The sequence below is a fragment of the Bacillus rossius genome, chromosome 2 (assembly GCF_032445375.1).
Source record: "Bacillus rossius redtenbacheri isolate Brsri chromosome 2, Brsri_v3, whole genome shotgun sequence".
NCBI classification, from domain to species: Eukaryota; Metazoa; Arthropoda; class Insecta; order Phasmatodea; family Bacillidae; genus Bacillus; species Bacillus rossius.
The window spans coordinates 86,784,645-86,810,324 of NC_086331.1; the positions used below are offsets into that span (position 1 = coordinate 86,784,645).

Sequence of the window (25,680 nt, forward strand, 5' to 3'; positions counted from 1 at the left end):
GGTAGTCTGACTTAAGTGAGATTGTAATTAGATTGTGTGTAATGCATATGCAATATCTAAGCATAAGAATTTATGTTATTATCCTTTTAAAACGTTACACTATGAATTTCGTATACTTTTTAATGTCAACTACCATTATTTTTCACGGAATATTACATCCAGATAAAGAATAATTACCACATGTTTGAAGATTAATTGTATTCCGATACATTTAAAGTATTAAAATTTTTAGATACGACTCATACTACAGTTGTAAATGTGAGGTTTCTTGATTCTGAATCCCTGCATCCGCAATTTCCTAGTGAGCCGCCGGTCAGATTGTCATCCTCTCAGATTGTCGAGGAACCAGATACATTTTTCGTCGAGTAATCTGGCGGTATAGTAGTTTTATCACGCGCTGCGGTTACAGTTACTTCGGTTGAATAAGCCACTAAATCTCACTGTTAAAAGAGAGAACTTCTAGACCAGAATATTGGAAATAAAAATTTACTGACACGGCCTCTTAATTAAGAATTGTAGGGTGGTAGCTACATTTAAACCATCTAACAAACTTTTAGAGCATCCAGAATAATTAAATATATTATAAGAATTATATTAAAAGTGGGTATGCTACAAAAAATATATAAAAAAAGAATAATAATTCTTCTAGTGCTCAAAAGCTTTAAAAGGTATTGATATCACCATCTTATGCTGTAAGGCTCAACAAGCTGACTTTACTTTTTGAGAAATTTGTTAAAGTTTTATCAAACTCAAATTTTTGACCAAGTGAGCCCAGGTAGACACCCTGTTGGAACAAAACTGCACAGAGCCAACTCCAGTAGAAAAAAACTTTTTATCAGCAGCTGAGGAGCATCTGTGAGGCTAGCTAATTTTGGCTCAATTTAGATCAATTTGACAGGAGTAGAGGTATAAATTACCTAATTGAAGAGATGATATTTACGAGAAAATTTTGTGTCCTATTCTGACAACAACAATATATTCATGATGTATATGCAGATTACTCTATTGGGCAGTAAGTAAAATTTTATCCATTTTAGCCAAAGTTCCAGTAGAAATGGGGATAGTTGTAACTAAGATACTTTGTCTAAGACCAAAGATTCCAACCAGTAATTATTTAGATAAGATGATAAAAACTACCACTTTGATGCATTACACAATATTATACTTATGTTGAATCAACTATCTCCTTTCCCCATAAATGAGTATCTTTTCTGACTGGTAACTTTATCAATGTTAGTCTGACAGCCAAACTTTCTTCCATTATTTCTGAGAAAAATTCAGGTAAAAAATATGTTAGCCTATTTCTTTGGCAAACAAAGTACTTTAGTTAATTTAATATCAAAAAGTGTACTCGTTCATGGGAAAGATTACTAGATTTTTCCTTTTTAGTACAATAAATTTGACAAATCGTCTTCTACCATATTTTCAATAAATAATACTGGTAAACAAATCATTGAGTAACACAGAAAGGTTACCAAAAGCTACTCATACATGACTTTAAGAACATACTGTGTAACATTTCCATACTGAAGTCTTGATGTTGAGTCTGTTGGGACTTCCTGTAGTTTGCTTCAGCTGCTTTTAAACCTTGTTTCAGAAACTTCTCAGCTTCAAGTATTGTTACTGCTTCTTCTTCTGCCAGAAGTATGTATGCTGAAGCACAGTCTGGATTCATTTCTATTGCTCTGTGTGCAGCATTGATTCTTGTAACAGGATTGCGCTCCCTCCATGCGGTCTGCATAACTGACAAAAAAAAAGGTATAGAGAAAGAGGAATATGCCTGCCACAAAAACCTACAACTAGCATTCTACTACAACACATAGTTTTATTTCAGTAACTCCGTTGTATTAATGGGATAGCAGAATGTAAAAAGGGCATACAACAAACATGAGCTGGATATGCACTACTCTGCCTTGACTACAAATTCCTGCACTCGCCACCACAATGTTGGCCTAAGCCATTTGGTGGTAATTGTAACCAAAACACAGAAGAAGTCAGATCATGGCAAACAAGATACAGGAGGCTGGCCAGGGAATCAATTCAAAAGCTTGAAAAAGGGATTGTGGATGAATTACGATTTATTGTCTCATCAACATTTTGGTTATCATTATGGATGGGATGTCACTGAAGACAAATGGGAAGTGAAGAAATGACTAGTGACAGAATGCAATTGGTGGTGGAAATAGGAGTACCTTTCTCAATTATATTAAAATCATATTTTCTAGTACAAATATTACTAAAATAAATATAATATTACTGTGGTATTTAAGTTGTCCTCATGTGCTCCATATACTTCTACAGTAACAAAATAACGACATGTAAAAGTGATGAGGAAATGGCATCTTATACCATCTTTCAACCACAAAATTAACTTGCATTACATGAAATACTATTAAGATTTCACCAAAATTATACTTTTGATTTAAACATATTTACCACACCTGGTTTTCTACATGCTGCTCAGTTAGCTGCAGTGTTGTTCTTTCAGCAATTACCACAATAATCTGCCCCTAAGCAAAGAGACAAACTTACAAATCTTACAATCATGGGGCTACAGTGGTTGAGAGGTCAGATCACTTGCTTCACCAAGAAAACCTGTATCTGATTCCCAAATTAATTTTCAAGTGGGAAAAATGAGCGAAGTTTATGCAAGTTGGTGGATTTTCTCATAGTACTCCCTTTTCTTCCAGACAGTTATTTCGCCAATGCTCATTTACATCTCATCAATTCTCATTGTCTCTGATGACGAGACATTAAGCCTCAATTCATTCAGTAATTTTAAGAATTAATTCTAACAAGTATTAACTACACAAATTAACTGCGACTGATAATTTTCAGCATCAATGCTGTAGTAAAAAGGGACAAAAAGCAGCATAAAACCACTGCCAGAAATCATAAATTTGGCAAAGGAACATACATGCGGGACCTGCGACTACATAATAACAAAGAGTGAAATAGGCAACACTAACTTTCATAATCTTCTTTTCCAACATCTCCATCGCAAGTAAAGAAAGTCTGGTGGTCTTGCGCAGAAAGATTCATATCGTAGTACGTAAGAGGTTCTTTGTTTGTTGCCAGGTAAAACCTCATGTACTCTGCACCTCTGAACAAATTCAGAGGATTCCTCCAGACCTTGCATTCTGCAAGAAAACAAAACTGTTAGCAATCACACCTTACAACTGCTTCCTCACAGAGAAACTATATTTCATATGATTTCCAAGGTACCTAAAATAAATGTAAAATATCTGACTACTACAAGTTGCATGTTCATAACTTTAAAATTATCAATTTATTAATTCATATTGGCAGCAAAAAATAAAATAAAAATGTATACGAATTTTTTTTTTATTTAAAACTACATTATTAGATGTTTTATCACTATCCAAATCATCATTACTGTTACACAACATTTTCAAATCTGTTAAGTAATAGTTATGAAAAAATTATAAAAGCAAACTGCACATGTAAAATGTACATTACACAATATTTATATTATTTCTACTGCCTACTTTTTTTTAGTATGAAAGACTCATTAATGCAATTGAATCAAGAACGCAGTCTAAATGCTAGACAAAAACTATTTTTTTAATCTGCTGTGCTGCATCATACAATCAGACACAACAAAATTATGATTGTCCAGTTTCAGGTTCTTTCATCATCTGAATTATTCTAACTGTAGACAGGTCTTCTTAAAATGCCTCTATTTTATAATTCCTTCCTTTAACTTTGGAATAATCCACTAACTTCAACTCATGCCCTCTGTAACACTACACTCTAAAAGGGCCTGTTCCTCCTCTGCTAGGATCTTTGTCATCGGTGGGTGGTTGAAGCTTGTCGGCTTCACCCGTGGCCTATCTACCAGCAGTTTGTGCCGGCACTGTGATGTCGGCAGAGTGGAGGGCGAAGGATAGGGGGTGACAGAGGCAGGGGGGTGGCAGGAGTAATGTTGCTCGTCGGCTCGGCTCCCGGGATTTGCTTAACAGAGCAGATGTAGAGACTTATTGTTGGTTAAGTACTGGTTTTATGTTCATATACAATGTGTTGTAGCCAGCTAGTTTATTCAGATAGGTTAGCGATAACCCTCTTTGTAGCCACCGCGACTTGGCATACTAAAGAAATCGTTTGTAACTGAAAATTTTCTAAGACTGCTGAAGTTACACACTTATAGCATAATTTTTTTCATATCTGTAACAGGGGTGAGTAATGTAAGCTAATGTATTTTTGGCATTTAAATATTATTCTGTCTTTTACTGCTCATGTGTACCTACTGTGACTAGTGGACCACACCTTTTTAACATTCTTCCCATCAATCATTCTTTTCACTTCCCTTTTCAATAAACAAAAGAACATGAAAACAGACTACAGAACAAAAAAAATTTTCAAACTGGGTGATTTTGAACACCAAATTTGTTATCAGATTGCCATGAAATGTTTCTCTTCTTGTAGTGTCTAATACATTTTTTTTAAACCCCTGATTCATCTTAACTTGTTCCCATTTTATACTTTTCTTCTCAACCATTTTTGTTTTTCAAACCTATTGTTCTAACCCCAATTTTCTTGCATCTCTTCTACTTTCATCCTCTTTGCAAAGCTTAAGGTACCATATTAAAAATGGCTTTAAGCTGGATAATAAGCAGAGGTTGGAAGTTGTTGGATATACGCAGTTTAAATAATAATGTGTTGGTCAATATGTACAGAGTATATTTTACTACGGATGATAACACATCAGAAACAGCAATGGCCGCAACATACAGACTGCGTAACCGGATTCCGGAATCACAGGAGTGGGGATACACTACTCCAGTTAAGTTGAGGTCTAAACAATTTACAAACCAACACTTTCCCTTGAATTGTTTGAAAGTACCAAAGAACAAACAGATCCTTTCGATTCATGACGCTAAAAAAACACACACATTCAATAGGAACAGGCTAAAAATAAACAAGCTTCGACAATAAACACAAGAACTCATTTAAGACCTAACATATTGATGAAGTGGTTATGTTTTTCCTTGGTTAGGCCCTTTGTCAAAATGTCTGATATCATGCTATCTGCTGATAAACAACTGACATTAATAGTTTTGTCTTGGACATGCTCCCTGATAAAATGATGCCTGTATGGATCTTTGGCTTGTTACATTGTTTTTAGCTAGATGTTTTATATTCACAATACACAATGAATGGCTTGGGTTCATGTTCAGGTTCCAGTTTACTGCACAACTTTCTAAAACAACAAAGTTTATTGATTACTGAGTACCATATATTCAGCTTTGACTGTGCTCAAGGCAACTGTTCTTTGCTTCTTGCTAGACAATGACACAAGACTGCCCATGAACTTGATGCTATAGCAAGTAATTGAGTGTCTGTTTAGATAACGATTCCTGTACCAAGTCCATACATAGCCCTTTTGAGTCGCCAAACCTTGCCTTCTCTCAAGCTCTTTTGGAGGTTGAACATATATGACTTTATGTAAGTGGCCACGTAAATAGGCCATTTTCACATACATATGCACTATGCACTATCTCAAGGCCTTCCCTTACTGCCAGTGTAAAGAGGTATCTTAGTGAAGTGTGTTTAGTTACTGGTGAAAAGGTTTCCTAAAAGTCTATCAGGCTTCTGTCCAAAACCCTTGACTACTAGTCTAGCCTTGTATTTAGGTTCTTTGGGGTACAGATTCTTAATTTTGATTTGAGAGACTTCACATTATCTGGTAAATCAACCCATTCATAAGTTTCATTACTAACGAATGAAGACAGTTCTTAGTCAGTAGCTTCCCTTCACTTTGAGTTTGTGGACTTGTCAAAGTTTTCCCTGGCATAAGGAACTCATTATTTTCTGCAATGAAGTTAGTCAATAAATCTGGATCGGCAACTTTAGGTATTGGGATACAATGAGATCTTATCAACTGTTGAGGACTGGAGGTTTCTTCTAGATTATTATTTTCCACTAACCCCTTGAAGGACTCTTCATCTGAATCTGCAGCGAAGTCAATGATTAACTTATATTGTTTAGATTCTGGTTCTCAAGAGATAAGTTATTCATCATCACCAACCGTTTGTAGCAAGGAAAAACCTAACTCACCAGCCCCTGGGGGGGGGAAACTTCTGCAACTGTACCAACAGTTTATGAGGTGGGCATGCCTTCTCTCACCATTGCTGACATTTTGTTAAGCATTTTTTTCTTCTAAAAACACAATGTGTCTGCTGATAGTCACTTGTTTGGTCGTGGGATTTATGAGGCGATAACATTTTGTGTTATCACAATAACCAAACACTATCAATTTCTCGGATCTGGGGTCCCATTTCTTCCTCGTATCTCTTGGAATTTGGGTCATAGCTTCTTCACAAACAAAAATCCTGAGGTAACTAGTTTGATTTCCTCGAATACCATGCTTCAAACTGTCTTTCCTTCAATGGCCTTTGTTGGGCTCCTGTTGTTGAGATGGCCAAATGTTGCTACTACTTCGGCCCAATACATTTTTGGTAGTCCTGCATATCATAATAATCTCTGTGCCTTTTCAGCTATTTTAGCACACTCCGGGACCCTATTCTGCTGTGGTGAAGCTCTGACGGTGAGTTAGCGTCTAATGCCCTTAATTTTCAGGAAGCTGGAGAACTCACTGTTTACGAACTCTGTCACATCATCTGAATACAATATTTTTATTTTGTTACCCAACTGATTTTCTACGAATGCACTATATTCTTTAAACACATCACAGACCTGATCCTTTGGCCTCAAGAAGTACATATTTGTGTACCGAGAATAATCGTCTCTGAGGACAAAACAAAAAAATACTACCTCCAATAAACACTGTCTTCATAAGTCCTCACAAGTCCGTATGCACCAGTTCCAAGAGTTCCTTTGCTCTAAAGATGCTTTGTGTGAATGGAAAATGAGATTTTTTGCCTTAGACACAAAGTTTCACATGGGGCCTTGCTTGTCTGCAGGTACTGCACTCCACCTGGCATTGGTTTTAACAAGTTTATGTATTTTCTGTTTAAATGACCTAACCTGCGGTGCCATAGATCTCCACCACAAGTGAAAGCATGCACTTTATCAACACATGCAGACTGCAGTGTGTCTAACTGATAAATGCAATTTTTCAATAATGCCGAGGCTAACAGTTCATCACTTCAGTTCAGTATTTTACTACCATGAAAAATCAGTGTTCCCTTTGCTTGCGATTTTACTCACAGCAGGTTTTCTACTATGTCTGTGATGAGGCCGGTTTTTTCGTAGACTAACAACTCAATATCAACATTTCCCACAGATTCTATCGTAAGAAGATTGATGTTTGCAGTTAGGATTTTCAGCTTAAATTCAGACACACAATTCCCTAACTTATTTCTTGTCAAATGCATTGACCCACATTTGTCTAAATACCAATCAGTTTCACTGTTTTCAATGTTCGTTAGCATATATGCTAAAAATGCATTGTTGGTTTTAGCGTCGAAATTACTATCCCTCGTTTTTTGTTCGCCTGTATCTGACAACCTGTTGTAGCATTTACAAGTCACTTCTGGTGGTTTGTTTTGATTGTTGCTGTTCCACGATGATCAATTATTGTAGAGTGCTATATCGATATTGGGTGACAAACATGACTTGAACTAGATTTTATGTCTGTAGCAGATTGATTTTGATTGCATCAGCTGTAATTGGAATTCCTTAGCTCTCCAACGCCCTTATTGTGGGTTTTTACTCTTCTGGGAGACCTGCTAGCAATAAAGTCCCAACACATTCATCAGATATCTCAAACTAAATATCACATAGGCATTGGGCTGTTAAAGTAGTTTCATTCAAAATCTCTTCAACGGATTTGCAGCTATCCAAGCAAGTCACGGTAAGCAGACGTAAAAACCTGACTTTACGAGTGAGACCAGAATCTTAAAACAGTGTTTGGATCTTTTCCCATGCTTGCTTTGATGTTTTACATTTTTCAATATGGTGAAATATTGGCTAATGCCTTGCGATCTTTCTCTTTCGCTTCATTTACCTTGATGTTTCCTTGAACGACATCCCACTGGTCTTCTAAGCTTAACAAGGCTTTCATATGAAATTCCCACGATGCGTAGTTTTCATGGCCTATAAGTTTTTCCACAATGTATAAAGTGGTCAATGCCATGATGCCACGATGCTAAATGTTAATAATATCGGCATTATGCGTCGACAAAAACTAGTTAATCCGCAAACCTGGGCCCATATACCTTGTTGGGAATATGCAGTTTACATAATAATGTGTTGGTTAATAACAGGGTGTCTAGTGCCAAGCATTTTTAAAATTCCCTGACATTTCCAGGTTTTCCAGACTAATTGAAAATTTTCCAGACATACTTAAAAATAATAATAAATACCACATGTGAAAACAATTAACTCGCCAACTTAAATACAGTAGTATTACTTGATTTTGGTTCTCAATTATTTTATGAACCATGCACACAGACTTACGATACACAATGTTAAGACAGACACACAGACATATGTATTCTAATTAAATTTAAATTTTCATTGCTCAAAAAGTTTAGACTCACCTCTTTATTGAAGTGCTACATTCAGTCACAATAAAACTATCCAAATGTCAAGATGTGTTCTGCTTATAAGAATATGATACACAATTAACCTTCAAATCCTGTCTCAAAAACAGTTTCCAGTCTCCAAACACAGTCTTCAAATTCACAAAATTGCATCATTAATCTTAAAAAAAACTTCTATATAGTAAATTGTAGCTGTACGTACATATAAATGAATATAAACATATATGACATGGATCTTAAAGAAATATAAAATTATAGCATAAATATTAATAACTTAGGTCTTTTTGTGAAAATAATGATTGAATTTAGTAGGCCTAAACACTACAAAATGGGGTCTATTATCACTGCACTACGTTTTAAGAGCTTCTATTCGAGAATCAAGAATTGCACTTTCATTTTGGGCATCTTCTAAAATTTTCTTTTTTCTTGCCTGAAGCTCTGCAAGTTCAGCAGCAATTTTACGTTTCAAGATGTTAGTTTCTGCTTTTTCTTGAGAAAGCTCCTTCTGCTTTTGCAAATAGTCTTTAAAGTTGGAGTGTGCATTACGAGCTGCATGTATAAGCTGCTTTGTTACAGGGAAATCATCAATTCCCCCAGCTGCAGAGACACTATCATGAATTCTCCTTTGAGCTACGAGAGATATTTCTTGTTGATTTTCCACCAGACATTCCTTGTTCACAGAAAATCCTCTTTCCAGAGCAGCATTGCCATGTGAAAAGATGAAAATCATCTTCAGGAAAGATGCCAAATTTTTTGTTTCCTCAAATGAACAAATTTTCAACTGATCAAACCAAAACTGATCAAGGCGAAATTTACTGCGTGTGTATATCTTCACATTTTCTTGCACTAACTTTACAGCACACACTTGCTTGAATTCTCTACAAATTTTATCAGCTTGCACTCCAGAAATCCAGTTATTGCATACAAAATGTTCTAGTGCAGCTGCCAGTCTCTTATTTGCCAAATTTGGAATACAAACTACTGAAGGGTCAATGAATGAAATGCTCCTAGTCAAACTGAGAGTAAGTGGAGAGCGATTCAAAATCTTCTTCACAAGTTCTTGTAGGCACTTAGAACATTCATGCTTGAATAACTCAATGTCTTTCTGTGTTAAGTTCTTTTCAGAACGCAATTCTGCTTTTGTTCCAAAACCCAGGTCAACATTTTTGTGAGACATAAGATTTGTTCCTGATAAATCAATCGCAGACAAGGGTTTTGATTCAATTACTTCAGGTTTGACAAACCTTATCATAAGATTTTTAACAACAGCACAAAAATCTGAATAAAGAAAAGGAGCCATTGGTTTATCGGTCTGAAATTCTTTCAGAAAAGGTTCAATTTCAGATGCCACAGATGAAAAAAATGCAAGTTTAGGACCAAGCAATTTATCACGAAGAGCATTCTTAACTACCATAAAGCTTGCACACTTTGGTTCAGACTTTGAACAAAGTGACTGAATGTATTTGAGCAAATAGGGCAGTAATTTCAAGGCTCTGTTTGCTACACACACATTATCTAACCAACGAACTGCACAAAATTTCAAAGGAAACAAATCTGATCCTGTTATGCGGATAAAATCTGCACGACGACTAGGGATATTGTAAAAAAGATTGTGAATTGCACGTAAAAATGGAATAATTTCCCATTCTGTTCCTTTCATTGCTGTCTTGAAAGCACAGTGCAATGAATGCAGACCACAAGTGCCAATATCCAAAATTACACCTTCATGTGGACGGCCTTCTTTTAAATCTTCTCTTAGATCTTTTAAAAAGCGTAAGTTCACATTCGGACCATCCATAGACACTTGAAGTATCTTGTGTAAAAGAGCAGAAGTTAACGCACTTTTGAATGCATAAAGTAAATCTGCTGCAGTTGAGTGACCCAAGAAAACAGAGGTTAAGTAGCGAGTACAAGTCACATTCTTGACATCGTCCCAATACCGCACCGTTAAATCCATCTGCTGTTTTTGCACAACCTTATTTAAACTTTCATCAAAACCGATGACAATATGTGAACAATTTGATATAGCAGCTTTTAGATCTCGCTCGAGTTGTGGCGCCAAGCCATGAACAATAGTGTAAGATACTTTTGCTTTGCTCAATTTCATTTTTGCTGCAATATTGCTGTCAGGGTACATCTTGCGCTGGATTGAAACACTACTTTCAGCATTCCGTAACGAGTTATGTGATGTTACACAAAACAAACACCACATGACCTCTGCTCTTGTCACATTATCATTCAACAAATATGTTTTCAATAACTTTGATTTCTTTTCTACAGATGTGCATGTGCAAATACATGAGCATGCTGAGCCAGCAACTGCATTTTCTAACAACTTCAGTACATTAGGTGATGGTGATAACTTTGAACCCTCAGAAACTGATGAATTCTGAATAGATTCTGATGATACTTCAGGTACATCTGTTGACTTTACTTGCAAAGTTGTTTTTGATAGCCCTGTCTTGCAAAAAATTGTAATTGGGACCGATTTACTGGCTGCCTGTAATCTTTTTCTATGCTTAGCCCCAGACGCATGACTTGTGAGAGCTTGTTTCCCCATGTTGCTAAGCTCAAACTTTTGCTTGCACACATCACACCATGCAGAATAGGGATTTATTTCAATACCCTTCACCCACGCATACATTGGGTCCTGGCTCCATTCAGCTCTGAATACCGTTTTTCTAAATTTTGAAGGCGGCATGACACCTTGAGCTGGGAACAAACACAGATGTTAAAAATGAATACTTTTTCTAAAAATTACAGCTTACATACAGAAAGTACATTTTGAGTTGATACAGAGTAACCAAAACCCTATCAAATATCTGCAATCTTATCAACATACTACATCCTTACTGGTTAGTGCCTACTTCATGAGTGTAACAGCTGAATTAACATAACCTTATTAAAAGTTATATATTATTCCTGTATCAAGTGTATATTCACAGGCAGCCTGCATCACAAACTTAATCACAGCTATAATTTAAAAAAGGTTTGTACCTTCACAGCAAAAAAAAAGTTCTTTGTTGATAATTACAGTCCAAAATAGCCTACAGTTAATTTAAATAAGGTTTCATTTTTTACCTGATGGTACTTTGCAATATCATTTAAGTATGTTAGGTTATGTGTTGTTCTAAGAACAATAGGTAAGTTATAAAAAAAATTTTCACTTTTGGAAAAACCCACCCATTCTCACGGTTTAAAAATAATTTGATCTCCAGTTAAACATAATCCAGTAGGCCATCATGCAAAATAACTGTTTACAAACAAAAAAATAATTGCATTCATAACCTAAAAAGATTAAAATGACGTCATACTGACGTGATTATTATAACTACCGGTATTTACTTCATAACCTAATTAATTGAAAAGGTTCTGTGAAATCACACACATACAGAAATACAGATAATGCTCACTTACCTGTTAAATAAACAAAGCAGATCGTCGAGAAACTAAGTATAATTAACTACCATTAGGCCTCCGTAACGATCCAGGTTTATAACACGAATAAAAAGAGATATAAACAATAACAAAAAAAATTTACGAAATCATTTTTAAGACCGAAAGCATGGAGAAAAACCGTAGCATTTTAACGCACTGGGTTGTAGTTGCCGCCTAGATAGAAAGTAACAAGATAATTATCAATGCATGACTATAAGTACGTAACCTCAATTCACCAAAATAAATAACCACAATAAATAAAACGAAAGAAACAAGTACAATAAATGCAAGCTAAAAATTGTGACGGCGTGGCTTGGCTAGCCAGGAAACGACCAAAACAACCGAAAACAAACCGAGATGTAGAAGGTATAACACGCAGTCGATAAATCGATATAAACTATATTGCGATCTATCTTAGAAGTCTAACCTCGATGTTATCGAAAAAGAAAACAACTGTTTTGCAGACGGTAACATCCAACGTAAAACAAAGCTACTTTGAAAAGTGTAGTTTCTTCGAAATGTCAATAATTATAAGTAAATTACCGTGACAGCAGAAATGTTTAAAACTAATCTTCCGTGAGATACCTAAACTATTTTAAAGCTACAGCAAAAAAAAAATTCCAGGTGTTTTTTAAAAATTCCCTGACTTTTCCCTGACATTTCCCTGACACTCAAAATTCCCTGACAATTCCCGGTTTTCCCGGTTTTCCCGGTCGCTAGACACCCTGAATAAGTACTGGGTAAATTTTATTAAGCGTGATAACACATTATAAACATGGCAATGGCCATGACATAAAGACTGTGTAACCAGATTCTGATATCCCAGAAGTGGGGATACACTACTAAAGTCAAGTTGAGTCAAAACCATTTACAAACCAACAAAAAAAAATTTAGAGGCTATATGTGTTGGTTTTGGCAGTTGGTGTAACTGCTCACCAAAGGGATAAACACACTACTTAGTACAGTAATAACTTAGAATTCATGAATATCTTCATAACTTAGAACTGTTGTAACTTAGAAACACACAACTTAGAACTGGCATTGCTTAGAAACATGTAGCTGAAAAACAAAAAATGCCAAACCACATGGCTTAGAAACCCATAAGTTAGAACAATCATAACTTAGAAATATCTTAACATATGAACACACAACTTAGAACTGTCATAACTAACGAACATGTAACTTAGAACCACACAACTCAGAAACATAGTAACTTAGAAAATTGTTAATTAGAACTATTATAACTTTGAAACATTGCAACTTAGGAAATCATAACTTATAACTAGAGACTGGATTATATGCAACATAAAAAGCTTGAAATATGCAAGCAAATATGCATGAAAAGTGTTAAAATATGCAACATTAAATAACAAAACAATATTAGTCTTTAGGTTTTTTTTTACTTCAAAATAACATATAGTTAGTAAGATATAGAGAGTAAATTAACAATTATTTAACATTTTGTATTCTTGTAGATGTTAATAATCAGGTAATAATTCAAATATTCGTTACTAAAATTGTGCCTGCGCTCACGCAAAAAAATTTTATAAGTGGAAAAAGACTGTTCCACATCCACTGAGGTAACTGGGCAGTATTTGAATTTGGGTGCTATGTTAGCAATTATTGTTTCTGGCGAAAGTTCACCCGTCCCATTAAAAAAACTATCAATTTGACACAAAGGTTCAAAGCCTGGGTTTTTGCTCAAAATGTTTTTAAACTTTTCTTTAAGTTTACACCGGAATACATCTGGCAATGTGGAGTTTATTTGACGGATTTTTCATTAACTGAATTGATTCAGTCAACGCCAAAGCTTGAGTTTCAAGCTTTTTAAAACTCATAGGTATATGGATAAAGTGTGCGCTAATCACTGCTATGTGTTTTTTAATACCAGAATCGTTAAATGCTTCCTTAGGCTGACAAAGTGCCATAGCCTCCTGCGACACGAAGACTTGTCTTGACATTAAGGTCAATTTGAAATTTTTTTACACTCAGAATATTTTTCTCGTAAACTCGACAATATAAAACACTTCCATTGTATGTAAATATTATCCACGAAAAAATACTTTTTTTTTTTGGCCGGCATGATACACTTTAAACTTTGCACAAACAAATAAAACACTACACAAATGCAATGAGAAAGCGTAAACAATAACATGCGTAAATTAATTGCCTAGTGATAGTGGTGTACGGTTATATTCCAGACTGTGAGCAATTGAACTAACGAAAACAAACTCCAGAGGTTTGTATTCTGAAAACAATTGACTGGTGTGACTAACCTCAATTAATACTATTCTACCAAAACAATGGACGGGCGGCTGATAAGTGCGCTCAAAGGACCATGCAGTACTCAATATGGCCAGCTACAACGTAAGATTTCATTTGTTCATTATCCTATCCTACCAAGAAATATTGCAAATATAGGGACAAAATACATCACAAGATTTTAGGTAAAATATGCAATAACCAATGATAATGGGCTAAATATGCGAATATGCAATTTCCAATTGCATATAATCCGGTCACTACTTATAACTATCACAACTTAGAAATACACAAGTCAGAACTATCATAACTTAGAAACACAAAACTTTTAACTGTCCTAACTTAGAAACACGTAACTTAGAAACACACAATGCCGATGATGGATGAGAAGACGGCGTAAGAATTTTGAAAGGACTGTAGTGAGACATATTTTCTTTCATCTGTTCCCACAGTGAGTGCAGCACCCTTATGACTGTTTTGTAACTTTCACGTTCGGTTCAAAACGTATTCCATACATAAGTGGAACAGACAAAAAAGAATGTCCACTTTAGCCAAGGATTCGCCAGCCACATCTGAACAAAACATTTATATTTGGTTCCATCTTTTAAGAAAATGTTACTATTTATTTTTAGTACCTAATGCATTAATGTTTTGGTTTACATTACACCAGTTCCATTTGTTTTACTTAATGTAGAGAAAACCAAAAAAGTTCTTTGTATCTGTATAACCATACCATCTATTATAAACTTTCTGTCGATGTGACTTAGCTACATCCCAAATAGGAAAAAAATGCTTCAATAAAATTTTAACTATTCCAACTGCTGTCAGTTATATAATTATTATTAATAGTTTTCTCCTTACTACTTTAGAAAAATGATTTTCTATTTTACATTGGTAGTCCTAGTGACCCGTTCTATGGGATGTTTTTTTATTTTAAATAATTACCCCCATAATGGTTGAAAGCTAAGTTAAAATTAAAATAAAAGTGTTCAAAATTATTCATAAGTATTTATCATGTTACAGTCATTATGGTTAAAGTTATGATGTAATTTCTAAATTAAAACAATCAAAAATAGGCTAAGTCACTGCTATCGAACATTATGTTTATAACAGAATGTTTGTTAGTAATATTTTTTGTTTAAGTCATAAAGGTTTTTTAAAAAAAATGTTTTCTCAGTTTGTGCTAGTAGGTACAAAAATGGCTGTTTTAATGTTGCTTTTCCTTTTGATATGTGACCGCTATATGCAACAAATATTGAAAAAGTCCAGATGGAGCATGTGCTAGTGAAAGTGAAGTCATAACGGGCCGATTGCAGGCAATGACCGGATCAACCGGATCATTTCTCTTTCCAATATGGTGGTCATTCATAATATACACTTTATGTTTTATGATAAACAAAAATATATAGTGTAGAAGGTGCATACTCCTTCCTTCCTTGGCTGTACATCCCCTTTATCGATAACTTAAATTTTTGCTCCCGCTACGGCTTAAGGCGAACAAGACTGTGGTTTGACTGATTCCATAAAAAATAATAAACTACTAAAGTGGGATGAATGGCAGCAGGATTATTTGGTTATAAATTTATTCCTTAGCTTAAATTAATAGAGAGAAAAATTTTTGCAATCTAATGTACAATTAAATGATTGTGAATTACAAATGAGGAAAAAACCTAGTAACACTCACATTTATTTAAAAATCTGCTTATTTAGATTGCTTTATAACTATCACTATAACACACTTAACTATGATATTTTATGCATTTATAAAATAGCTTTTTAACTTTAGGGAAAGCACTGCAAAAACTTTTCATAAATAGACAGATTTGTGTATATCACTTGTTTCCTTTGTTTCGTTGTTCCACTTCTTATGCACTTATATAACTTATAGCATATTACACAAAATAATTTTTTTCATGATTACTACTCACTCCTTCTTTTATTGGATATGGTTTTATTTTGACATTGCTAATTTTGGGACTAGGAATTATAATCATCTTGCTTCAGGTTTAGGCATTCACCTCTTTAAAGTTACAAAAGTTTTATTTATTTCATATCAAAAGTGTATATTTACATAAGTGGGTGTAATTTTTTTGTATTTACTTACATGATGTGTTTAAAACTTCAAAACTGTGGATACATATGCAGGTCTAATGTCAGAGAACATAAATCTGGTAATACTTTTTTTTATTGCTTTTATTGCTAGAGCCACTAACTAACTTGCAAAATGTGATGCACTTGAATCTTGTTACGTGGAATGTCGTATTGGTGATTGTGTCCACGGTACACAACACACCATACTTACGTAGAGTGAGTGTATGCAAGCTTTGGCTGTAGCTCTGATAGCATGGTGCACTGCAATGTGGTATTACATAGTAACTACACGTAGTTCAAGAGTGCATACACCATCTTATGTATCAGTCGGTATCTCAGATAATTTGTACACAACATTTATGTGCAGGGCACCAAACAGGAAGGGTGAAATGTTTTTTATTCATCTTCATCACATTTTTTAGTCATCTTCATCATAAACTACATTACAAAGCAGCAGTTAGTAGACCTGGCCGATATGACATTCCACTGAACAAGGATCTGCTGTATCTCTGAATGGAGCGAGGTAGTACAGTGTTAAGGAATTGGACTCGCATTCCAGAGCTCAAGGGTACAAATCATTGTCCAGCCATCATGCTTTGGGTTTCCCATAGTTTCCTGCAAGTCACTCCAGACAAAAGCTGGGATGCTTCCTTACGAAAGCTCGTGGGTGATTCCTTCCCCTACATACCTGTTCCATGTAGTTGTGTGCTATCTTTTTAATTACTTCACTCTGAACGAGATGTAATGGTAAATAAATTTTTAAAAAAAATCTATTATTGTACACATTTATGGTCTAGATATAAGCAAAATCATTACAACATCAATGTTCATTGAAATTTCGTGCATTTACGCATCCTATACATGTCTTGCATATGTACCCACAGTTTTGACATGTACTGTAATTACAGCTTGTATATATTTTGTGAGTGGGTATATTTACGCATAAAAACATTTATCTCTAGCAAAAGAATTTCTCATGCAAATGTTATTTTTTTCTGTAAATAGCTTTTTTGGGCATTTTTAATGCAATTTTCAAATAAGCTATTTAATATATTTATATATTTAATAAATTAAATAAAAATTTATGTATAAGTGAGTGGTGTCTTATTTGACTTAAATATACTATAGGTTTATGAGGAAAAAAAACTTTTACCCATATTTCCATATTAACTACTTAAGTAATTAAAACATTGCCTATATAGTTCAGCAAATTTTTCAATCTGACTGAGGAGTAAACAAAGAAAAGTTCTATTTTCTATAAAAGTTTAAATCAAGATGCTATTTTCCAGTAAGTACCAGAATAAAACTTCATGTACACAGTATACTGGGTAAGTAGAAGCAATCAGACAGACAACCGATTGCCACAAATATGACAACATTGTCATTAAAGACGAACATACTCTAATCTAATCAGAAAATGGTCTAAGGTAAAGAACCATCCCAGCATTCACCTGGAGTTATTCAAAAACGACAGAGAACCAAAATCAAGATGAATGGGCCTGATTGTGAGTTCAACATTTTACCGTTGTGCCATGTTACTTGGCCACAAGGTTTTACTTAGGGTTTATATAAGTAGTAATTTTCTGAGTGGGATAGTTACTAATTAACCTTGTGAAGTTAAAATGTGATAATCAAGTGTTAGTATTGCCAATGTTATAAAGTAAAATTAAATCTTCTTGCATTATGTGAAGTGCAGGACTGGAAGCAAAAATTAAAATCAACCTTTATCTGTGATTTTCAAGATGGAGGACATGAAGTTATAATTCAAAATGGCGGAATGTTCTGGAAACCAAAATGTTGAATGAATAATATGGCTGCCGGGGTTAAAGGTCAAGGTTATCCATGATGGCCGCCAGAAGTGACAGTCCAAGATGACCACCAGAAATACCATAAACCAAAACGGCCCCTGAAAGTGATGTAATCCAAGATGGCCACCATGGCTCCCTGGCTTCCGACACTACATCCAGTGCACAAGGACCTACCAAACCTTCCTACTAACCTCTATTAACAATTACCCTCTTTTACATTCGGCAAACTACCCCACTTCCTACAGCAACCAAAATTGCAGCCTACCCTGCCCTTATACATCCCTCCCCAGTCTCATGTTTCACCTCATTTGATGCTCTTTCAGTTCAGTTCCTTGACCACGTATCACCATCCACGGCTTCCGGCGCCCCTCTCACCAAACCCACCCCATCTACCCCAACCATCAAACCGTCCTCAAAATCAGTCTCATGTTCATCATCTCCTAACAGCTGATGGGTATGAATCCAATTCTATGGAAAAATTCCCCACCTCATTGAGCACCTACTTTCTGGGCTACCTGAAACTAATGATCTGGACCACAAAAAAGATAGAATTTTTGTGTCACCTTCTCAGATTACATCAGAAGTGTAACATAACGGTCAAACAATTGTTTGAAGTGATTTTTCCTTTAACCCAGCCACCACTTGTGAACACACTTATTTAGCTATAGCAAATAATTTGTCTTTTGATCCGTATCAAGCAATGTTTTAAATTTTTTTATTCCCTCTCGCATGCTAACCAATATAAGACTGGAATGGTTCAACCATCTGCCTACATTTCTGACATAAAAGAAGTACAAGTCCTACATTTAGGCATCTTGGAAACTGAAATAGTTACCAACATTGTGAATGGCATGAATCCTGATGAGCGCTCATACTCTGTCTTCCAATTTCACCCACAGAATTTTGCTGAGCTGGTTCGGTTGTGCATTCATGCCACAAATGTTGATTTCGCCATCTACCAGAGGAACCAACCTTTATTTTTTACAACTCAACATGAACACATAAAAGAGAATCTTACTACCTCCTTTAATCCACAACAAAACAATCCTAGTAATAATCAGTCCAGGTCCAATCACTCACAAGAGTGAACCGTGTAGATATTGCAAGAAATATGGCCATGATTGAAGAATGGCGTACAAAATCAAACACCAAAATTACCACCACACAAAATTTTTTAAAAAAAACCATAACAGGATGGCCAGAAAACCATTCTTCTGTGCCTCTTAGCTTACAAGCACCTTGGAGCCGCTCTTTTCATATTCAGTCCACCTCAGGTAATACACAGACTCAGTATTACCAGCAAAGTTATTCCACACAGAAACTTAACAATGAAGGGAAACACTAAAATTGCAACAGAAAAAAAACAAAAAAATTACAAAAAACAAAAAAAAAAGTTTTAAAAACCGATCTTATAAAATTGGCAGATTGGCGTAACAAAGTCTTTGCCCCCAGCAAACAGAGCAAAACATGCATTTGTCCAAAAATTCCAGGAAAATGAATATGTCACAATATTTTTGGAAAAATTACACTTTGTACTATTTTGTGCAAACACAAAGATTAGCACAAATAAAACATCAGGTTTAATTGGTACTGTCTCAATCTGTGATTTTATTTTAGGACCTCTTTTTACAAAATTGAGAATAATAATTTAATTAATAAAACCAAATCAGTAACTTTCAAATGTTTCACTGCATCAGAGCAGCCAGTGAACATTATTAACACAGCTACGTTATCAAGATCAAAATTTATTTGTTTTAATGGACCTTTCAATTTTAAATGTGTAATGATTCAGCAACTGATCTCATTTATGGCTCAGATTTCAAGCCAAAACAGGCTTAGTAATTGACCTTAAAGCAGGAAAATTTACATTATTTTTGATAAGCAATTTATTATACACTTTGCAGCTCTTAACTCTAGAGTTCAGAGTAAGGTTAAACTTGCTACAAACCAGTGCTGTTGAGGAACATTTTCTACTTCTGTACCATCTCAGCCAGGATAAACAATTGGCAATCAGAGACCTATGTAGCAGATTTTCAGATGATTTAACCAAACAACTTGGATGTATCCATCTTATTGAATACAATATTAAACTTTTGGACCCCATCCCAATTAAAATTTCCCCCTTATCAGTTGTTGGGCCCTAAAATGTAAATTTTGCCTAGCAAAATACAGGATTTGTTAGATAAAACCTGCTTGAACTATCCTCTTCTTTCAGTTAACTTTTATTTTTGGTACCTAAATCCATTGATTATAATCTTGTTGCAATTTGCGCAAGATTAATCGGCAGCTCAATATCGAGTCAATGCTTTTATCAGACTTCAATTTAGCCTTTCATTGGTTCATTAAGGTAAAATATTGTGTTTTTGACCTCAATTCTCCACACTCTGAAATCAAAACACCTTATGGCATTATTTGTACCGTGAAACCTCTACCAGTACAAGGTTGTACCATTTGGGTTGGCAACAGGTGCAGCGGTGCTAACTCACTTGCTCGACCAAATACTGGTAGACATAAAATTCAAGAATGTTTTCAACTATTTGGACAATGTTGTGGTTTATCCTGAGAGTTTTGAAGTACACATAGCCCACCTCACAGAAGTACTCCACAGACTGTACAGTGCAGGTCTAACAGTCAATACAAAAATAGTAAAATTTGCAGTCAAGGAAATATCTTTTCTAAGCCATTAAGTCACCAGCAAAGAAGTAAAAATTGTTCCCAACCGTACCCAGGCCATCATGGAGTTCAAGCCTCATTTAATCAGAATAGCAAATTTTTATTCTAAGTGCATACCAAATTTTGCTGAAAATGTAGCCCTTCTAAATAGTCTGTGCAAGAAAAATGTAGTACAAATCCACTGGGGACCTGAACAGAAAATAACTTTCCAATTTTTTAAAACAGGCAATTGCCAGTCCTCCAGCTTTACCCATGCCCAATTTTACTAAGCCATTTATTCTACAAACCGATGCAGCTAGCATAGGAGTAGGAGCAGTACTGTCCTACAAGTTTGACGTTGCCACCAACCAATTGCTTTTGCTTCACAAATTCTCAACCATCAAAAAGAAATGCCAATGCTTGGCAGTTATCTTTGGCATAGCTAAATTCAAACCATTTTTAGAACAAAGTGAGTGAATTTATCTTAGAAACTGGTGATGATGCCCTCACATAGCTTCTGGCAAACAGTTAGTAAAACTTAGATGCTAGATTGCCAAAATTTCCTGTGTCAAATTTCAAACACTGCACGTAAGAGGCTTCCAAAATATTGTATCAGACACTATTTCTCGAATGTTTGTGAACCCCTCCAACCAAACTCTTCTCTTTGTTCCTGCTCTGCTGACCAATTTTCCTGTAGCATTCCAAGACCTACAATCGGACCATACATATTGAACATCATTGATAAAGTGAAATCAGGTTCACCTCCAAAATTTTACAAATTTTCCAAAGGATTTTTGTAATGTCAGACACAATAATGAAAATCTATCAAAGTTCATAGTTCTACCCCAAAATTTTAGAGACAAGATTTTTCAGTATTACCACATATCTCCCTTAAGTGCTCATTTCAGCACCTATAAAACAATCAAATGAATACATCATTTAATTTTGGACAGCATGCATCACAATATTTCTGAATGCGTCAAGCTGTGCAAACTCAGTGCCCTCAACAAACCCCCCAGAACACCCAGTTTGGTTTCTGTCATCCGATGTAGCTGACCACCCTATCTAAAAACTTTTTTATGTATTTTGTTGCTCTTTTTCCCCCTTACAAAAATAGGCACACTGTGCTACTGGTATCTATAGACTGATTTTCAAAAATTATTTGGCTCATTCCCTTAAGGAGAGTTACAGCAGTTCAGGTTTGTGCAACCATATCTTCAAGATTTCTAGCCTGCCATCCATAATTGTCTTCGATAATGGTTCCCAATTTACATCAAAATTGTTCAAAAATGTGTTTCTTTCATGGCATCCAGCAAGTCACCACATCCCCATTATCCAAAGCCGTCACATGCAGAGCGTTTCAACAGAAACCTCTGTTTTGTACTCATAGCGTATCATGCACATCCACCGAATACATGGGACACCAATCTGGTGTGGTTGCAGACAGCATTTAATTAAGCTCACCATAAGGAATACAAAACAAACCCTTTCCATATTATGTTCACCTATCAGCCCAACACAACTCTTTCCAATCTCTGGTCTTTGCAAGACCTTTCGTCCGATGATCCAAGGAACATTTGGGAGATCTGGAAAAGAGCTTACAAAAATCTTAAACCTGCCATTGATAAAAATAAGAAAAAGTATGATAAACACAATCCTTCAACACTTACAAGGTAGGTGACATCATGATGTGCCAGGCACATCCTCAGAGTAAGGCAATTGACAAAGGGTCAGCCGAACATGTAATGCTTTAGTGTAATTTTCTGTGGTTTTTTCCTTCGCCTTTATGTTAAAAACTCTTTATTTTTTTGATCCACCCATGATGCAACTTCAGGATTTTACCCACAGGGGTAAGATGAACTTACCACTTGAAGCTAAAACCTAAATTTCTAGTTTTTTTAAACATTTTTGCCTATTATGTTTATTCTTCAATTATCTTGTTTTTACCACAACTCTGTTTGGTTTCTGGCAGTGGGTTTCTAGTATAGGAGCTGGCAGCTTCTTTTCGCTTCAACTTTCTTCTCTTCTGGGCTGACTTTCTCAATTATCCTCAGCAGATTCCTGAGATGCGCACCTTTTCTATGTGCTGCTGTTCTCAGTGTCCTTCTTTCATGCTCCACTGAGGACTCCCTCTCAACAGCCAGCGTACAGTAATTAAGTCATAAATGAATGTGATCCTTTTCAATCATTTAAAATTTTTTCAACATGAATCTTGGACTCTCTTTCCTACAAAACCCCTAGTTTAAGGATACTAAAGAACGAAGTCTTCATTCTTTTTTAAAAATTATAACTTCACTGTAACTGGCATGATTTGATATTTGTTAAGTTCCAAAATATATTATCTTCCTTTCTGGAATTAACTGACAATTTACTTAAAACCACACTATTGTTATCACTATAATTAACTTCAAAAACATTTCAAACCTTAACTTACTAAAAGGTAACAGACAAATCATGAGATACCTGTTTGTAATTTACCATTTATATATTATTTCTCGTTCCCAATTGAACGATCCACAAGTTGCTGAGCTGAATAAGAGTTGGTATTTCTATATTTTACCTTGTTTCATTCACTACTTCCACCTTTAAGGTGTTCTTTATAATAACAAGTTTTATTTATTAATAATATCTTGCATGCATTCCTGCAGTAATATAAATATATATATATATTTGGAGGAAGTATCAAATCACGAATAATTTATACAAGTTTTCTTGCATGTTTTCACATTTTCTCAAGTTCCAATTGGAAAGAGGGTGAAAATTATATCTCCAAAAAAATTAAGCAGCAGGTACGAAACTGAGTAAGTATAACCTTCATAATGAGTTGTGTAGCAATTTTTTATCAGTTTCCGCTATTCAACTGCAAAGGGGTGAAAAGGCAGTCAGTTTTTTTATTGTAAAAAAATCAACGATCTAATCAAGTTGTAAGTAAAGTATTCAGTATGATTTATAAACATACATAATCTACAAACTAACTAGTTTAAACTCTTAAGATGATATAAAGGACATTTTTAAATTGATTTTATTTAAGAAAATAATATCTACTAAAGTAATAAAATATAACTTAAGACATAACATAGATGTTTTAATTTTTTCTTTATTTGTAACAGGGATGATAATTTATATAGAAAATAAAATATGGAATATACTAATTTTATTAAATTTTTAGATTAAGATATTGATCTAGTGTCTCTTCATTAATTGGAGGATACTTATTGTCATTTACTGGGATCTTGATCATTTCTTGCATGCCCCATGGCACCTAGCTATGTTGCGGTGCTTAATATTTCAGGCCTCACCGGTCATGCCCGCTAGCCCTCCGAGTTGGTATGGCTGGAGACACATCCTTATTACAACAGCCTTCCTTGTCGTCTAAAGTCACTTGCGATCACTCACGACCTTCATAGATTGTCTTTTGTAAATCTGGGTGTCGTAATTAATTACATATGTTATCTGACTAAGAGTAATCCTTGTATGGCGACGTCCGGGTCACCATGATAGGGCCGGCACAGACCAAGTCATGCATCTCTCATGTAAATTCCAGAGATACTTGTAGTCCCCAATTACTAGTGTGTAATTATTATACTTCAGTTTTCGGTCTGCAGGCATTAATCCTTGTATGTAATTGGAATCTAAATCTGGATTATATTGCTCACGTAGCTGTCTAAGGAATTGTTAAATGTCCCTTGGTACTGCTATTGTATAATATATGTATTGACAATCATATTTATAATTTTGATTCTATATACAGGGTGTATCAAAATTCATGTTACAACGCTTGAGGGTAGAAAGCTCTTATTATTTGCAACCATTTTTGCCAATAATCACATTGCCGGAAACGCGTAGTTAAGCCCCTGTAGCCCCAGAAAGAGTAAGCGTAGGCAACCCGTTGGGCTTTGTGCGAGACAGACGATGCTGTGGTGAATTACGTGTTTACGACGCCGGGCAGCGCTCGAGAGGACTGTACGATGTCGAATGCTGACCCCCGCCCCTTTTTACTTCCGTTGGTGGCGCCCTCACCTCTTTTCTTCCGTTCGTGCCGTGCCATAGCACTGCGCAGCGTGACATTGCAGTGTCACAGTGTGTTATGATATCACTGGCGGTCTGTCGTTGACTGTTCTGTCGTACAAGCAAACTCGTGGTGTCATTTCTTTCGCTGTGGTTCTGAAAAGGGCGATGTTTTAGTGGAGTTCAATGGAGTACATGTTTAGTGAGTAAACGGACATGCTGCTTGTTTACGGGGAAGCTAGACAAAACGGACGTGCCGCCCGTCGTCTGTACGAAGAACAATATCCGGGTCGTAGGATTCCAGCTCACACCATGTTTGCAAGACTTACTCAGCGAATGCGTGATACTGGTACATGTGCCATCACAAGACCAAATGCTGGTGCTCCACGCAGGGTTCGTACTCCCCGTTTTGAAGAAGATGTACTTCAGAGATTTGAGGAGAGTCCGGATACAAGCACAAGGGCAGAAGGTTCCGATATGGACGCTGACAAAATGGCTGTTTGGCGAGTTTTTCATGAGCAACTCTTGTACCCATACCACCTTCAAAAAGTGCAACACATGGGTCCGGCGGACTATCCAATTCGCATGACCTTTTATCGTTGGTACATTCGAAGAGTATTGAGGAACCCCGAGTTAGCGGTTTTATTCAGCGATGAAGCCAAGTTCACTCAAGACGCTATTCTCAATTCGCACAACAGTCATGTTTGGAATGTTGTCAATCCGCATGCAACGTGTGTTACAGTTCACCAGGAACGTTTTTCAGTTAATGTGTGGGCCGGTATTGTTGACGGCGTACTCATCGGGCCTTTTTTTCTTCCGCCACGACTTACCGGCGCTGGATACCTCCACTTCCTTCAGAACGAACTACCAGGTCTTCTTGAAGAGGTTCCATT

The 25,680-nt window shown here is 35.6% G+C and overlaps 2 protein-coding genes across 6 annotated transcripts in view; both read right to left on the minus strand.

Moving 5' to 3' along the window:
- LOC134529432 (protein ST7 homolog) overlaps positions 1–25,680 on the minus strand; it is a 106,173-nt gene that overhangs the window by 58,834 nt on the left and 21,659 nt on the right. For 2 of the 5 annotated variants that reach the window (XM_063363512.1, XM_063363513.1), the window contains 2 exons: positions 2,970–3,140; positions 1,510–1,743 (listed from right to left, as the gene is read on the minus strand). In XM_063363512.1, coding sequence (XP_063219582.1) covers positions 1,510–1,743; positions 2,970–3,140 — 405 coding nt within the window. Of the gene's footprint in view, positions 1–1,509; positions 1,744–2,969; positions 3,141–18,962; positions 19,083–25,680 lie in introns of all 5 variants that reach the window. The other 3 variants (XM_063363516.1, XM_063363517.1, XM_063363515.1) reach the window with 3 other exon arrangements.
- LOC134529431 (uncharacterized) lies at positions 5,192–13,165 on the minus strand. The gene is made up of 2 exons (XM_063363511.1): positions 11,946–13,165; positions 5,192–11,240 (listed from the first exon to the last, which is right to left on the minus strand). The coding sequence occupies exon 2, from the start codon at positions 11,227–11,229 to the stop codon at positions 8,878–8,880; it is 2,352 nt and encodes a 783-aa protein (XP_063219581.1). The 5' UTR covers positions 11,230–11,240; positions 11,946–13,165; the 3' UTR covers positions 5,192–8,877.